This window comes from Oncorhynchus tshawytscha, linkage group LG16, assembly GCF_018296145.1.
Source record: "Oncorhynchus tshawytscha isolate Ot180627B linkage group LG16, Otsh_v2.0, whole genome shotgun sequence".
NCBI classification, from domain to species: Eukaryota; Metazoa; Chordata; class Actinopteri; order Salmoniformes; family Salmonidae; genus Oncorhynchus; species Oncorhynchus tshawytscha.
Window position 1 is genome coordinate 58,180,601 of NC_056444.1, and position 16,005 is coordinate 58,196,605.

At 46.1% G+C, this 16,005-nt stretch overlaps 1 protein-coding gene across 2 annotated transcripts in view; it reads right to left on the reverse strand.

The window, feature by feature from the left end:
• Window positions 1-1,344: 1,344 nt before the first annotated feature.
• Window positions 1,345-16,005, reverse strand: part of LOC112216004 (collagen alpha-1(XIV) chain) — a 36,734-nt gene continuing 22,073 nt past the window's right edge. Inside the window, exons 1-38 of one of the 2 annotated variants that reach the window (XM_024375556.2) lie at window positions 14,150-14,308; window positions 13,900-13,972; window positions 13,143-13,352; window positions 12,508-12,675; window positions 11,903-12,187; window positions 11,548-11,706; window positions 11,267-11,436; window positions 10,975-11,104; window positions 10,689-10,834; window positions 10,471-10,600; window positions 9,283-9,422; window positions 8,628-8,754; window positions 8,361-8,500; window positions 8,112-8,244; window positions 7,848-7,993; window positions 7,645-7,774; window positions 7,414-7,530; window positions 7,120-7,266; window positions 6,862-6,918; window positions 6,722-6,760; window positions 6,500-6,638; window positions 6,277-6,419; window positions 5,741-5,850; window positions 5,374-5,532; window positions 5,209-5,286; window positions 4,944-5,030; window positions 4,751-4,804; window positions 4,470-4,565; window positions 4,186-4,239; window positions 3,954-4,007; window positions 3,758-3,811; window positions 3,588-3,659; window positions 3,344-3,379; window positions 3,179-3,245; window positions 2,886-3,074; window positions 2,693-2,770; window positions 2,417-2,578; window positions 1,345-2,319 (exon numbers count right to left, since the gene is read on the reverse strand). In XM_024375556.2, the coding sequence (XP_024231324.1) occupies window positions 2,291-2,319; window positions 2,417-2,578; window positions 2,693-2,770; window positions 2,886-3,074; window positions 3,179-3,245; window positions 3,344-3,379; window positions 3,588-3,659; window positions 3,758-3,811; window positions 3,954-4,007; window positions 4,186-4,239; window positions 4,470-4,565; window positions 4,751-4,804; window positions 4,944-5,030; window positions 5,209-5,286; window positions 5,374-5,532; window positions 5,741-5,850; window positions 6,277-6,419; window positions 6,500-6,638; window positions 6,722-6,760; window positions 6,862-6,918; window positions 7,120-7,266; window positions 7,414-7,530; window positions 7,645-7,774; window positions 7,848-7,993; window positions 8,112-8,244; window positions 8,361-8,500; window positions 8,628-8,754; window positions 9,283-9,422; window positions 10,471-10,600; window positions 10,689-10,834; window positions 10,975-11,104; window positions 11,267-11,436; window positions 11,548-11,706; window positions 11,903-12,187; window positions 12,508-12,675; window positions 13,143-13,352; window positions 13,900-13,972; window positions 14,150-14,176 (4,335 nt within the window). In that variant the 5' untranslated portion in view covers window positions 14,177-14,308 and the 3' untranslated portion in view covers window positions 1,345-2,290. Of the gene's footprint in view, window positions 2,320-2,416; window positions 2,579-2,692; window positions 2,771-2,885; window positions 3,075-3,178; window positions 3,246-3,343; window positions 3,380-3,587; window positions 3,660-3,757; window positions 3,812-3,953; window positions 4,008-4,185; window positions 4,240-4,469; window positions 4,566-4,750; window positions 4,805-4,943; window positions 5,031-5,208; window positions 5,287-5,373; window positions 5,533-5,740; window positions 5,851-6,276; window positions 6,420-6,499; window positions 6,639-6,721; window positions 6,761-6,861; window positions 6,919-7,119; window positions 7,267-7,413; window positions 7,531-7,644; window positions 7,775-7,847; window positions 7,994-8,111; window positions 8,245-8,360; window positions 8,501-8,627; window positions 8,755-9,282; window positions 9,423-10,470; window positions 10,601-10,688; window positions 10,835-10,974; window positions 11,105-11,266; window positions 11,437-11,547; window positions 11,707-11,902; window positions 12,188-12,507; window positions 12,676-13,142; window positions 13,353-13,899; window positions 13,973-14,149; window positions 14,315-16,005 lie in introns of those variants that run through there. The other variant, XM_024375555.2, reaches the window with a different exon arrangement.

Sequence of the window (16,005 nt, forward strand, 5' to 3'; positions counted from 1 at the left end):
TCATCCACACCTACCAAAAAACCACCCAAAAATGTATAAATCAATTAAATCAAAAGCTTTTTTGTTACATTTTGTTTTTACAGATCTGATCACTACACAGGCTCAAGGGGAACCTGGGAGGGCGGATCTTCCGGCGCCAGTACCCCTTGTAAACCTTAATCATTAGTCCCAAAATCATTTCTTCCACAGCCACAATAATGTCCAGTTTCTTAGACTTCTGCTGTACAGTTTATAACTGTGGCAATGAACGCAACAAAATCCACCTTTTTAACACACAGGGTATATTTTGTCTGGAAGCAAACAAGTACTGCAGGCTGTGGTGTATCCACTAATACCTCTTCTCTTGCATCACTTGTTTTCTCAATTATTTTAATTGCCTCCCCATAGGAGATTTGATTGACCACTAACTTTTGCCACCTCAATCTCCTTCACCCTTACAGGGCACTCCAGGAACTCAGGATCATGATCCCCATCTCAATCTCCTTCATCCTTACAGAGCACTCCAGGAACTCAGGATTATGATACCCACCACAATTGCAACAAAATAATGAATGAAAAACTCAGTGTAGGCTATAGATAAAAATTGCACAATAATTATACAGTGATTTTTTAAAAGATTTTATTTTTATTCAACCCGCTCGCCACCCATACTCCCTTTATCCACACACTATATTTCTTGACCTTAAACCTGCCGTGACTGCGGGTTGAGTCAACCCTCGCATCACTACTTTGCATGACCATTGGGGTGAGGCTTGGACTTGGAGGTCAGTCTTCACTACACCTGCCACCGCAGGTAATTCATCCATACTCTTGTCAGGGTTCAACTTCCATCCGAGATAGCAGGGTACGGTTTGTCGGCCTACTTGGAGCCATTCTTCCTCACCTTCAGTATATTATCATTATCTCATTACAGTCAAGTGGTCCACTGTTTAGGGATTTTTTTAAAAATCAAAAAAAGAGTTCAGGCAAGTTGACTTTTTTAGGTCATGATTTTATTACTCTCAATTGGCTTCCTGCTGTTTAAGTATTTAGACTACCATATTTATGTAGAAGCTGGTCTAATGCTGGTCTCTCATGCGCGCTCTCTCTCTCTCACACACACACACACACACACACACACACACACACACACACACACACACACACACACACACACACACACACACACACACACACACACACACACACACACACACACACACACACACACACACACACACACACACACACACACACACACACACACACACACACACACACACACACACACACACACACACACACACACACACACACACACACACACACACACACACACACACACACACACACACACACACACACACACACACACACACACACACACACACACACACACACACACACACACACACACACACACACTTCGGAGTAGAAAAAAGTAAAACACATCAAATGTTTTCAAGAACACATGGCAACATTTCAACTGCCAATGGCCGTTTACACACATGAAGCAGGAATTGTAAACAGGGCTTTCCTGTGAGATAAAATACAAAATGTAATACAGGAAATCTGCATGTTAGTGTATAATGAGAATAACAAGATTCAATTTATCATATACAGTATATCTATATATCTATAAAATAATTAAGACATTCTCACAGTATATCATTTGTTTGAAACAAAATAGTTTTTTTTATACAAAATTAACTCTTTGGATTAACATTTTGAGGCAGTTTAGGTATAAAAAATATAATAAAAGCTACAGATAGTAACCATATTTGAATTTATGCTTAACATGTAATATGTTACAGTGCATGAGTACAAAAACATGGACATAGTAAGGAGCAGATTTAACATTTTCAGTGCGAAGGTCATAACATACATCAGTTAACTATAACAGGCCTACTGTCTACCAAAATATCCACTACATAGCCTCCATTAAAACATAGGCCATTACAATATGTTAGCAAGTTTATTAACAGGTAGACCTATTCAAATACTTAAAAATGTACTTTTCATCAGTTTTTATGTAAGTGGAAACACTTGATATATTTGTGTTTCCTGAGAAGGAGAAATGAAGAAGAGGCACCATGTCAACTTCCTTTTCCCCTTAATAGTGGCCCATGTGTCTCTGAGTCACTGACGAGCTCCAATGCGCCAAACCTGCTCCACGGTGGTGCTTCGTCAGCTCCAGTCCTAGTCTGTCCATCAGGTCTAATGGCACAAGTGCTCTATGGCCACTTAAAATGAAGGAGATGACAGGAGCTGGACCACAATGTCACAAGAAAATTCAGCTTCCACTGTGTGCTCAAGGCTGGTATCCAAAATATGGGTCCTCTGAAAAATGACATGCAGTCAAAACAGTAAAATAGCATGATAATATCTTCAATATGGAAATATTTACTGTAAATGGTCCTAGATATGGCTGTTGTACCTGCTTGTGTCTGAGCACCTCTATGACAGCCACTGCTATCACAAACACCAGGGGGACCTATCTCTCCTGCCTGCCCGACTGCTCCTGCGATGCCCGGAGGTCCCGTCTGGCCATCCTCTCCTCTAGGGCCGGGACTGCCCAGCTTGGCCTCTCCTGGGAGACCTGTACAAACACAATCACAAAAAACCCTAATCACTAAGTTGACAGCAGCAATTAAACTTTTCAATTACCGTTTCTTGATTTTTCTGCTCATAGAGAGACAGCTGATGAGTGTACCTGCAAATCCTTTGATTCCCTGTGGTCCCTGGACATTGGGCCCTAAGCTGCCTTTCTCCCCGGGGGCACCTCTACGTCCTGAAGGAAAGAAGGAACCACTGATGAGAGACACTGATCACGTAAGAAGTCTGACCAGGACTGAATACATACTACCACCACCACCACCACCACCGTGTAAAACCCAAGGCCTCACCCTGCTCTCCTGGGTATCCAGACTTCCCTGGTTCCCCACTAGTTCCCAGTCTTCCCTGGTTCCCCCTCTGTCCTGGTGGGCCCTTTCCCCCTGGTATACCAGGCTCTCCTGGGGGACCCACTGGCTCCTCAATGGGCACAGGCTTGCGGCTCATCTCATTCAGAAACAAATCCAGCTTCAGCACCTCGTCTGAAAAACAATTGTGAATAAGTCTACACAGATACACACACAACCATGAGCACTCCCTCAAACATCACCTTACATTAACACAAGTACAGCATTGCAGTACTTACTGTGCACCAGTTGCTCACAGGCCTGTGTGACCAGCTGGAAGATCATTGCCATGGACTGAGGCTCTCCCTAAAACACAGAGCATGTCTGTCAATCAATGGGTCAAGAGAGCACAAACAAACACATTTTCTTGCACAAACACATTTTCTTGCATGATAAAAATGTACCTTCTCTCCCCTTTCACCTTTATTCCCAGGAAGACCCTGTTAATAGAAAGGGAAACGACAATGAACTAGTTGATAACCATTATCGCTACTAATACAATTTGGTTCACCTCAGACAATGGATCATCACTGAATGAGTTAACATTGAGCATACTGAAATTGTGTGATGGCGTGATTGTCGTTTTCAAAAGTATATTGGATGCGACAGTCCAAGGGTATGAAGCTCCGTTTGTGCCTCAGTACTTACTGTCGGCCCCACCCCCCCTAAAGGTCCCCTCTCTCCAACAACCCCTGGGTGTCCTGGCATACCCTGGAAACCCTGAAAACACAGATGGGTGGATTAGGGGAAGAACAATAGAGAGCTCACTAGAAAAGCAATGACAAGTCTGTCTCTGCTTGTCTCCACCCCACTCTTACCCTAGGTCCAGTAATCCCTGGTCCGCCCATGTTCCCCTCAACTCCTCTGATGCCCTGAAAAACACCGGGGAGGCAAAGGTCAGGGTCAGAGCTGGCTTCAGACTGATACACATAACTAATAATACAAACACTTGGAGTCTTGAGCTCCAGGCAGGTTTGTGGAACGTGTTTGAATAAGGGTTGAGATTGAGCTCACCTTGGGGCCTGGGGCTCCTTCGTTCCCTTTGGGTCCAGGAGGACCTGGTAAACCCTAGAGAAACACAGGGATGCGGATGGAGGAGGGGAGGAGAAGGAAGGAAAGTGGAGGGATCAAAGAAGAAAACCATAATGTAAACTACAGCACAGTGGATCAAATGTTGGAAGTCAGGTAAAATCTAAATAATTTCCTGTTCTGTTTATTCAATGGGAATGTTGTCAATCAGACTCACCTGCCCACCTGGCTTTCCCACCTCCCCCTTCACACCCCGAGCCCCTGGAGGTCCCTGTAGAGACGGAACGGACACAGAGGTCAAAAGTGATACATATTGTTGTAATCACATAATAACACGGCACAGATCTGCAATATGCTGACATTGCACAATTGATCACAATAACATATGTTTCCAATTCAAAAAGGGCAAACATCATAGATGCATTTAAAAAGCAATGTAGCACTTTCTAAACATGGAGAGCAATAAGGATGCTCTAAAATAATCATTTACAATCGACCCACCACTTTGCCCTGAACTGTCAATCCCCGAGGGCCACGATTTCCCAGGGGCCCAAGAACACCTTCTGACCCCATTTTCCCTGAAGGGCCTATCTCACCCTGAGAAAAACAGGAGTGGTGAACAGAGGTTAAAATATAGGAAAATCTGTCACCGTCACATTCTGACAAACATGATGATGTACATGTGAAAATAGACTATGGTGCAATACAGATGGCGTTCAGCTGTGTATAGTGAACTGTTCAGGCGCTTCTGTATCGGCTTCACAAGTGTCAAGACCTCTGACCTTTTGGCCCTCCTCTCCCTTTTCACCCTTTTCTCCACGAGGACCCGGTTTGCCCTAAAAAAAACAGGGACAAGGATTGTTGCATAATAATCTTAGGATCAGTCATGAAATCATTGCAATTGCTAATCACTACATTACAGTTAATTTAATCAATTTATTCTGCTTTAAATCATAACGTAACACTGTGACTCACAGGAGGACCCATGACCCCAGGAGCTCCAGGTATGTCGGAGGTACAGGTGCAGGCATAGGCAGGGGCGGGGCAGCTCTCCTCATCCCTCTGAGATAGTCACACAGGCAGCATTACAGTCAATGAAGTTACAGTGATATTCAGGGCAGGACGCCAGATACATTCATTCACTCTGCTTCTAATACATTCATTAACTCCATAATCCTCTAGACGCCGGTATTTATTCATTTCCCCAGGACCTTCAATAGAGTTACTGTGTGTCACTAACCAGGCCTGGCAAATCACAGCAGGTGTCCTCTAATGCCCAGGTGGTGTTGCACACAATCTCAAAGGACTGTAGCTGGAACTGGAGGAGGCAAAAAAACAACAAAGAGTCTGGTTACTACAGTATATGTTATGTGTGGGTCAAAATAACAGTTCTGTTCCAACTAACCGGTGCAGAGCCGCTGTGTGGTCCACGGGTCTTCATCAGTTTGCCCAGTGTCTCAAAACCGTCGGTGGGCAGAGTCCCCAGTGGCCGTGCGGGCCTCTCACCCACATGCTGGCAGTCCACAGACAGGGATACGCTTACCTGGCTGATAGACAGGTGGATCTGCCAATCACAGGACAGAAGGGTGTGTTAGAACGACTCGTGCTGTATGTCACAACCATAGACAATATATTAGAGTTCTATATCCATGGTCACATTCTCTAATCACCATCTAAAACTCAGCATTGTCTTGATGTTGAACTGCCCCTCGTCCTCGTTTTCTCTCCCCCTTTCTTCCTTCTATTTATCAAATATTTTCTCTCTCGTTCACCTTGTGGAAGCTTCCGTAGAACAGCCTGTGGACCTGTGGCTGGTCGAAGGTGAGCTCCTGAACCTCCCCTCTGTAGTCCAGACTGAAGTACAGCAGCAGTTTCCTCACAGCTGGGGGGCACAGAGAGAGAAAGGAGAGAGAGAGAAGGGAGGGGAGATGAAAAACAGTTTTTTGGGGGAAATGATCCACCGTATGATGAGTAAACAATCTTCCCCCTAAAGTCAGACCGCGGAGTCTCTACCCCTTTGAAGAGTGTCATAAATAACTCAGTGCCCCTAACACCCCCCACCCCCCACACACACAAAAAAAAACTTGTCATTTCCTGCTGGCACTGATTTTGCTAATAAATACTTTGAGTGAAAATGTACTGTGATGGTTGCTAGGTGTGACAACAATACTTAACATGAATGCACTAATTTTAAGTCGCTAAGGATGACTGAAGCAAATTTAGTGAGATCCCTGAGCACATCAAACAGTAAAAACTACAAATCCCTCAAAATGGCAGTCCTCAACCCCATCCCTCTCCTCAGACTCACGGTCCAGCACCACACCCATCTTGGGCTGGAAGTCGTTGTCGGTGAGTTGCCAGAGGGCAAAGGGCTCCCTGGGGGTGTCCTGTAGCAGACGGAAAGCTATACTGATGGTGTGCTCTGGAGAAAAGCCTGCTGGGTGGATGAATCTGTGGATGGGACAATATAGAGATAAGTGACGTGTGTGTGTGTGTGTGTGTGTGTGTGTTTCCCTGTGTAAATGTCTCACCCTGTGCTCTGAGTCAGTTGGATGTCTCTGTACACAGTATAGGTGTGTAGAGTATTGAAGACAAAAGGCTCAGCAGCCACCCCCTCCACAGATGAGTAAGCCCTCTGGGTCAGACCAAAAGCCTCCATCATATCGAACCCTGGTGCAGAAACACACACAGACTCTCACACACCCATGCGTATATGACAAAAGCTCTTTACTATACAAACATAATTTCCTTACCTTTTACAATGCTGTTTCTGATGGTCACCTCAGGGCATACTGTAACACAAGAGGGCAGTGTTTAATCACAAACAAAGGTATGTCACAGCACTGTCAATATAGCTCTGTTCTGTACAATTAACTATAATATAAAGAAGTACCTTCATTGCGAATTGGGTGCAGTCTGGGATGAATGGGGATTCTGGCTGGGGACGATGCTGTCGGGATCAAAATCCAAATGCTCAATACTTCTATCTAGTTCTACTTTCATGAATGTGTAATGTTACATTGAGAGTGTTTCCCACCAAGAGGATTGTACCCCAGTGATCTGTTTACATCTACAATCAATCCCCGAGCTGACAAGGTAAACATCGGTCGTTCTGCCCCTGAGCAAGGCAGTTAACCCACCCCATACAGACCTGTGGGGTGGAGAATGGAGACTGCAGCTCCCTCTACAGTGTCGAGGCGGGAGTGCACACTGATGCGGTACACAGTCTCTGGCTCCAGCTCAGTGAAACAGTAGCTGCTGCTTGATGCATCCACTATCTCCTGCTTTGTCTGCTTGTCTGGGCTCCCAAACACAGTAGGGACATAGAGAAAAACATACGCCACACACAATATCCTTGTAAGAAACAGCGATGGATGGTAGCTCCAAAACCAAGATCCCCGACTACCCGTGTCACTTCGAGATGTGCTAGAAAAGGTCTCGTTACCTTTGAAAGACTGGATGGCAATGCGGTAACCGCTGACTGCTGAAACAGGCCTCCAAGACACGCAGATACTGGAGTGATCAGACCTCATCACACTGACACTGCTCACTCGCAGACTGACTGGAGGAACAGACATGGAGAGACAACTCTAGTGTCTGCGTACACTAGAGCACGCGAGACCATGCATTCACAGGTGATAGACTATTAATGACAGTTGGTGTGTAAGTGACTCACTGGTCTTGCCCTGTGCGGAGGCGCTCCCTCCCTCTCGGTTGCGGTACTCCGCAGTGACCAGGATGCTGTAGCGTGTGTCAGGTAGCAGGGTCTGCAGCAAAGTTTGTCTCTCACTGCCTGAAACCAACACCTGCAGAGGCATAACACTGTAACAACCAACCTAACCTGACCTGTGTGTGTGTGTGTGTGTGTGTATTACTCACAGTGCTCTCCTGTGTCTCTCCTCCCATCAGGGCGGTGTAGGAGACATGGTATTGCAGTACATGGGCGTTGGGAGGAACCCAGCTCACCAGGAGACTGACTGCAGTCTCCTCTGAGATGGACACACTGGAAGGGCCGCCACTTGACACTAGGACACATTAACGCGTGTTCTTTAAGCTGAGAACTACAACCTTTACATCCCAATATTACATATTGATCCGATTAACATCTCCAGGTCTGTGACAATGTGTGCATTTTGAACTCACAGGTGCTGTATCGTATAGCCACTGCCTCACTCTGTGCTCCATCGGCGTAGAGGGCAGACAGTGAAATCTGATACTCCTTATCATCCTGCACCCCCTCCAATATGGCCCCCTCGCTGTCCCCATCCACCCTCAACTGAAACACACACAGCAAATGTAACAGTAAAATCCATGCAACACAGTGTCGAATTGGCAATGAAATATGGCGCGTCTTACTGGATTTAACAGACAAGCCGAGATTCCTCCGCATACCTGTCTGAGGTCCCCTCCGCTGAGTGAGATCCATTTAATCAGGTAGGAGACAACGTCATCGGCGGCTGACTCCCATCGAACTGTGATGTCACTTCCTGAGAAGTTTGTGACTCTGAGATCAGAGGGGGCTGGTACCCTCACTGACAGAGAGACACAGAGAGAGGGGCAGAGGGGAGGGAGAAACAACAATCTCTGTCATATGCACAGGTCATGTATGGATGTGGAAATGTGTGCGTGTGTGTGACGTGCTAGGTTTCATGATCTTACATGTGGTGACGTTGGCTGTGAGCGGGGAGGACAGGCCCTGCTCATACTGTGACTGCACCGACACCAAGTATCTAGACAGAGAGGACAGGTTCTGTAGCAGCACTGAGTTCACACCTGTCACCTCCACCTGGAGAGAAGAGAGGCGAGCGGGAAAGTGACAGAGAGAAGGAGATACTAAATTAATGAATCAAGGAAATATCTTATAATAAAACATATTGCCTCCCGGGTGGCGCAGTGGTCTAAGGCACTGCATCGCAGAGACTCTGGGTTCGAGCCCAGGCTCTGTCACAGCCAGCCACGACCGGGAGGTCCGTCGGGCGACGCACAATTGGCCTAGCGTCGTCCGGGTTAGGGAGGGTTTGGCCGGTAGGGATGTCCTTGTCTCATCGCACACTAGCAACTCCTGTGGCAGGCCGGGCGCAGTGCACGCTAACCAGGTCGCCAGGTGCACAGTGTTTCCTCCGACACATTGGTGGGGCTGGCTTCCGGGTTGGATGCGCGCTGCATTAAGAAGCAGTGCGGCTTGGTTAGGTTGTGTTTCGGAGGACGCGTGGCTTTCGAAGTTCGTCTCTCCCGAGCCCGTACGGGATAATAAATAAAAACATATTTATTGAGTAGTGTGTGTTTTATTCCACAGTAGTTAAATGGTGCGCACCTGTTTGACGTCACTGCCATGGTTGGTGCTGCAGGTGATTCTGTGACCGGGAACATCAACCACTCCAGGAACCCAGCTGACCCTGACCATGCTGTGGCTCACCTTGGGAAACTGCATGCTGACGGGGGAGGGCAACGGGTCTACAGAGAAAGAGTAGAAAATATATATATTTTTTTATTTCACCAGGTAGGCCAGTTGAGAACAAGTTCTCATTTACAACTGCGACCTGGCCAAGATAAAGCAAAGCAGTGTCGACACAAACAACAACACAGAGTTACACATGGAGTAAACAAACACACAGTCAATAACACAATAGAGAAATAGTCTATATACAGTGTGTGTAAATGTGGTAGGATAAGGGAGGTAAGGCAATAAATAGGCCATAGTAGCGAAATAACTACAATTTCGCAATTAAACACTGGAGTGATAGATGAATGTGCAAGTAGAGATACTGGGATACAAAGGAGCAAATAAATAACAGTATGGGGATGAGGAAGTTGGATGGGCTATTTACAGATGGGCTATGTACAGGTGCAGTGATCTGTGAGCTGCTCTGACAGCTGGTTCTTAACATTAGTGAGGGTATGGGTGTCCAGCTTCAGTGATTTTTACAATTCGTTCCAGTCATTGGCAGCAGAGAACTGGAACGGAATGCGGCCATAGGAGGAATTGGCTTTGGGGGTGACCAGTGAGATATAGCTGCTGGAGTGCGTGCTATGAGTGGGTGCTGCTATGGTGACCAGTGAGCTGAGATAAGGTGGGGATTTACCTAGCAAAGACCTATAGATGGACCTGGAGCCAGTGGGATTGGCGACGAATATGAAGCGAGAGCCAGCCAACGAGAGCATACAGGTCGCAGTGGCGGGTAGTGTATGGGGCTTTGGTGACAAAACGGATGGCACTGTGATAGACTGCATCCAATTTGCTGAGTAGAGTTTGAGGTTATTTTGCAAATTACATCGCCGAAGTCAAGGATCGGCAGGATAGTCAGTTTTACGAGGGCTTTACTTGGCTCATCGCGCTCTACCAACTCCTTGAGGCGGAGTTGGGGAGTTGCAGTGATGACAAGATCGTAATTGGATCGCAATTGGATATCACAAAATTGGGGAGAAAAAAAAAGTGTCACACAGAAAGAAAAAAAAAATGGATTGAATGTTAATTAATAATAGGCAGTGATAACATCCTCACATGTGGTGGCGATGGCGGTGACAGGGTCACTGGGGTCCTCGTCATACAGGGCATACAGGGTGACAGAGTAGTCTGTCACTGGTATCAGACCACCCAGCATCACATCAGTCTGGTCTGCCCCAAACTTCACCTGGGACAGGGATTTAATACACAAAATGATCCTAACAAACACATCAACATATTACACACGTCACTCTGCCATCCTCCAGTAACCTCACCTCCTTGGCATCGTCGGGCTCTCCGTGGCTGAGGGAGGAGTAGAGAACCATATACTGAGTGGCCCCCGCTGTGGCACCCCAACGCACCCTCAGACTGCTGGGGGACGAGGGGGTCACCTCCAGACCCTCCGGCATGGCCAGGGGCACTGATGATCCAGGAGGAGAGAAAGAGAGGAGGAGACGGTAGAGAAATTATAATCAGAAATGATTTCCACGGTTTCGCCAAGTTATTTGCATTATGAAGTACATGATATGTGAGAAATGTGGCAGATGGGTTCTGCCTTACATGTGGTGATGGTCCCTCTGAGGGCCAGACCAACGTTGTCATCGTAGACAGGAAAGATTGATATGTGGTAGTGGGTCTGGGAGGAGAGTCCACCCAGCAGAACACTGGAGACAGTCCCATTCACAACCACCTGAACACAGACGCCACACAGATCAAGTCACTCACAGCCAAAACCACCAAATAGCTACATGTTGACACAACTGACTTATTTCCATGACAAAAATATTGAGCTTCATAACTGCAATGACTTGTAAATGCAGACATTCATGAGAACATTCTGTCCATCTCAGACCTCCTGTGGGCTCTGTCCCTCGGCGCTGTGGAACACCACTCTGTACTGCAGGACAGGTCGGGTAGGTCCAGTCCAGCTCAGCTGCACCTCCCTGGGGCCCAGCTCAGAGAACTCCAGGTCTGTGGGGCTTGGGTAGTAGAGCACAGGGTCCTCTGTCGGCCTTTCGTTTCCTACGCAGTAAACAGAGAATGAGGAAACTACTTGGTATTTCCTCACAGAAAGAGAGTTTCGTAAGAGTTTGTATAAACATACGGATGAATGTACTGAAATACTAAACTCACTCTTAGCAATGCTGCGCTCCTCTATCTTCCCACAGAGGATGTGCACCAGTCGGTCCACCAGTTTGCTGAGCAAAGGGAAGTCATTCACATTGTAGACGTTGATCTCCAGAGGCTCAGACGCCACCTGCCTCAGCTCTGATTCGTCTGCGTTCTTTACACCTGAAAGACACAGGCACAGTCCTTATTTCACACGGAAATACATTCCTGAACAGACACACAAATTACTGACAAACACAACCAAGCATAAATAACATGTAAAAACAAACTAACAAAGCTACACAAACTCCTGTACTTCCGGTACTCTCCATTATGCAAACTCAAGAGTAACAGGCTGCACCACCAGGGTAGATCTCACCTACAGCGATGATCTCCACGCCGGTGTTCTTCAGCCGGTTGGCTGCAGCGATGGCGTCGTCCTGCGACTTCCCATCCGTCAGGAGGATCAGGATACGAGGGGTGTCCGGCCTCGCCCCCGACTCGCGTCTCAGGTTCTCCTCCAGGACATGCAGCAGAGCCTGGCCTGTGAAGGTGTTGCCGCCCTTGTATCTGAAGTTCCTGACGGCCTCCAGCAGTTGCTCTTTGGTAGTGAAGTTGTTGAGCTGCCACTCAGTGCGAGGGTCTCCACTGTACTGAGAAAGGGCTGGGGAAACGGAGGGGCAATAAACTGGTAATATCACTCCACACGACAGTTATTGGTGTCCCGGGAAGTAAAAACCTAACAGAGGAGAGTACTGTTATAGGTCGAGTATTTACAGCTGCAGAAACAGGAAAGGGGCCAAAACCACCAGGATTTAGATGAAAGAAAGTGCACAAAACAGAACCATTAAGATCAAAAGACATCTGCCCGGGGACGTCTTATATATGTGGCTTATTATTATATTAATTATGAGATCAAATCACACACCCTTTCATAAGAAACCCAAAACGCTAATTCAGCAGAAAGAGTCTGCTGTGTCTCACCTATCTGCACCCTGTCTGGGCCGATATGGAAAGGCGTGACTAGACCCTCCAGGAAGTCCCTGACACGTCTGAAGTTGGTGCGTCCAATGCTCCAGGAGCCGTCCACCAACATGACCACGTCAGCGGCTGCGGTCGTGTCACACTCAAAGGCCTTCCGAGTGGACACCACTGGATTAACCAAGAAACACTCTTAAAATCAAGAAAACTGGCTGATCCAAACTAAGGAAAATGCATTAGTAGTAGGTGTGTGTGTGTGTTAGAGGAATAAAGGAGAGTGCAAGGACATTTCTGCTCCAGAGGCCCTATCATTATCCTGTCCTCTCTGTGCTCCCCTCCTCTGGAAACGCTGTCATCAGATCGGAAATTGCCACTCACTGGAATATTTTGTTCTATGATTGCAGTGCTGAGGATGACAAAGTAATGCCAGAACTCCTCTTCTCGGACTTAATTTGATCCTTTAGCGCTAGAAGAGTGTGCATACTATGGGCTCTAAATAAGGCACTTCACTTACAACACTGAAAATATATACACAGGCTTTTTAAACAAAAACATTTTGCCTGGTACATCTTGAAGTAACAATAATAGTGTTTTTACAAACGGTTTGCTGAAGGTGGGATGGATGGGAGTTAGTGTACCTGTGACAGGCTGGGTGGGGATTGTCTTCCTGACTTTCTCCCTGTCGGAGTTCTCATCCTCTACTGGTTTCCCCTGACTTGTCCCCTGCTCCTCCTTATTGTCAACCTTGGAGCGATCCTTCTCTTTCTTCCTCTTCCTCTTCTCTTTGGGAGCCTTCTCTGTCACCAACTCATTATTCTGGGTAGTTGTTTCTGGAGTAGTTGGAGGTTCTACAGATACACAATTTGACAGTTGGTAGTATTAGAGAAACAACGTCTACGACAGAAATTCCAACAGCATGATTATTTCAGGCCACCAGTTGATATATGATGACATACATTCAGGAATAGGCCATAGTAATATCCCATCTCCAGTTCTTTTGAGACATTGTTAAGATACAGGGAACTCGTAAAACCCCTTTGTACCGTCCCTTAACCCACACCCCATGTCCACTCCCTGTTGCCTCTCAGCCATGTTTCTCTCCAGTGCAGTCCATCTCCCATGCTGTACAGGGCAGCTTACAGCTGTGGCACTGCATAAGTGCTCTCATTACAGACCTAGTGTGACAACGCAGGCGCCTCTCCAGGCTCCTACCCCCACCCTGCCAGTTAAACACACATAATGACAGAGCCCATGGCGAAACAGAGAGGAGAACACAATACCAACTATGGGGAGGGTGTGAGGGGGTTGTGTTTTGTATTTTCTCTAAGTGCCACTGTTGCCACCCACAAACAAAGCAATTATCAGACCTGAACATATTAGATATGGTATGCATACCTTTTGCCAACAGCACTGTAGTGTGACGTATACAATTACGACAGTAAACAGGAAGCGAACCTAAAATCTGGACCTAAAAAACATTATAATCAGAGACTGATTTAGCCCTGTAGGTAGGTTCAATTAATTATCAAGTATAACAGAAAAACAGTGGCACTCTCGACCTCGTAGGTTAAGATTTTAATAGCCCTGCTCTACAGTGTAAAATCCTCTGACCTAAAAGCCCTCCCTGGGTGAGAACACCCCCTACCTGTAGTGGTGGTGGTTGCCGGCTCATGGTAGACCACAGTGGGTACAGCTACCAGGGCCTCTATGGGGTCATCCAGTTCACCTGACCCTGACCCCCCTGGTAGGGCCTTCCGCCGCTGTTCACGACTGCCACTACGGACCAACTCCTCCTCTCGCAAGCCCTCAACTGGCAGGACAGAGAGAGGAGAGCAGAAGGACAGAAGAGTGGAAATAGAGCCATGGAGAGACAAATGAAGGAGGAAAAGATGGTGGAAGAGAAATGACAGTGGTGATTGAACGGGAAGGAGAAGAAGAGGAGAAAGAGTCGGAATTGAGAAGGAAAGGAGAAATGTGGAGCAGCAGATGAGTAAATGAATCTAAAATAATTGTACATTCTAAAACATATCATTTTATACAGAGCTTGACAAAAATAAATGCCAGCACATACACAGCACCGGGAAAAGGGCAAATGTTGCTTCGAGAAAACGGTAAGTGTGACAGAAAACGAGTATGACATTTCTATGGAAATAACAAGTGGGGCTGGGGGTTTGAGAAGAGGCCAGGAAGGAGCTCCCAGACTAGGATCATCATTGAATGATAGCCAAAAGTTTTCAAGTCAACACCAAAGTCTGACTTGTCATAACGCGCTTCCATTAACACAGTAACCCACTATCACTGAAAGGCTGGCAACAATAAAAAATATTTTGAAGGGCATTTTGTTCCTAAAACAGCTTTTTACATAAACCAGGTTTCCATCCAACCTTTTTATGTGACTAAAGTACATTGAATTAAAAAAATGTCATGACATTTGCCTGACAGAAACAGATTTTTTTGACATAAACTTTCCAAATGTCAACATAAACAAAATACACTATAGACAAGGTGGGATGTTTTTGTGTCAGTGGAAACGCTTTTATACACAAATATTGATATAATAACCATCATATGGAAGTAAACTTGGGAGTCACGCGATGACATGTTGTGGGGTCCTCCCACTAGGACTCGGGAAAGCATGCAATTTATTAGGCTACAGACGAAATAAATATGGGCACAACTTTCACTAGGACAGGGGGGGGGGGACATGTCCCCCCACATTGTGAAATTGCATTTTTGTCCCCACCAGTTTATCATTGGAATGTGACACAAAACCTGGCAAAGGTGTGCGTTAGGACCATGCGGACGGACGCCTCAGAGCGGTCAGGTAGGTATGTTCCCTCCACTTCTAAAACAAAGTTGAGCCCCTGGAAAGAAATTATGAACTTCACAGTGCGGTGAAATTGCAAGGTGATGAGCTTGATGCTCCTTTACAATAAATATCAATGGTCTTATTCTGGTGACATGATAATTGAGGCTTGGCTGCAGTTTGACAAATAAAAATAATCTTGCTCCGTTATCCATAATAACAATCGCATCATGTACAGCGCTGTTGACATGCCAATACCAGAGTGGGCACACTTGCTATCTAAAACGCAAATTTTTCTGTGAGAAAACCATCAGTAGTGTTGAAAATGCGATGGAAACCCATTTAACTTGTATTTTTTAATTCGGTAAGTGGGAATTTAACAGCAAAAAGCCTTTTGTGGACTACATCACACACACCCTTTAAACTGCAACAAGTCAATTTGATGGCAACATCTCTGGAGGGAAAAATTAACATTGTTTCTATCCAGATTCTACAATATTTGCATGCAAATCTGTCGTCAATTGGATGGAAACCTAGCTTCTGTCTCCCTCCCGCAATAATCACAACCTGTAATTGTGCAAGAATACTCTTAAAATGTCTCATTGACAGACAGTCCCTTGTGAAAGAAAGGCTGATAGGTGTGTGTGTGTGTGGTTACATGGAATGGAATGATATGGAAGTGTTCGCACACATTC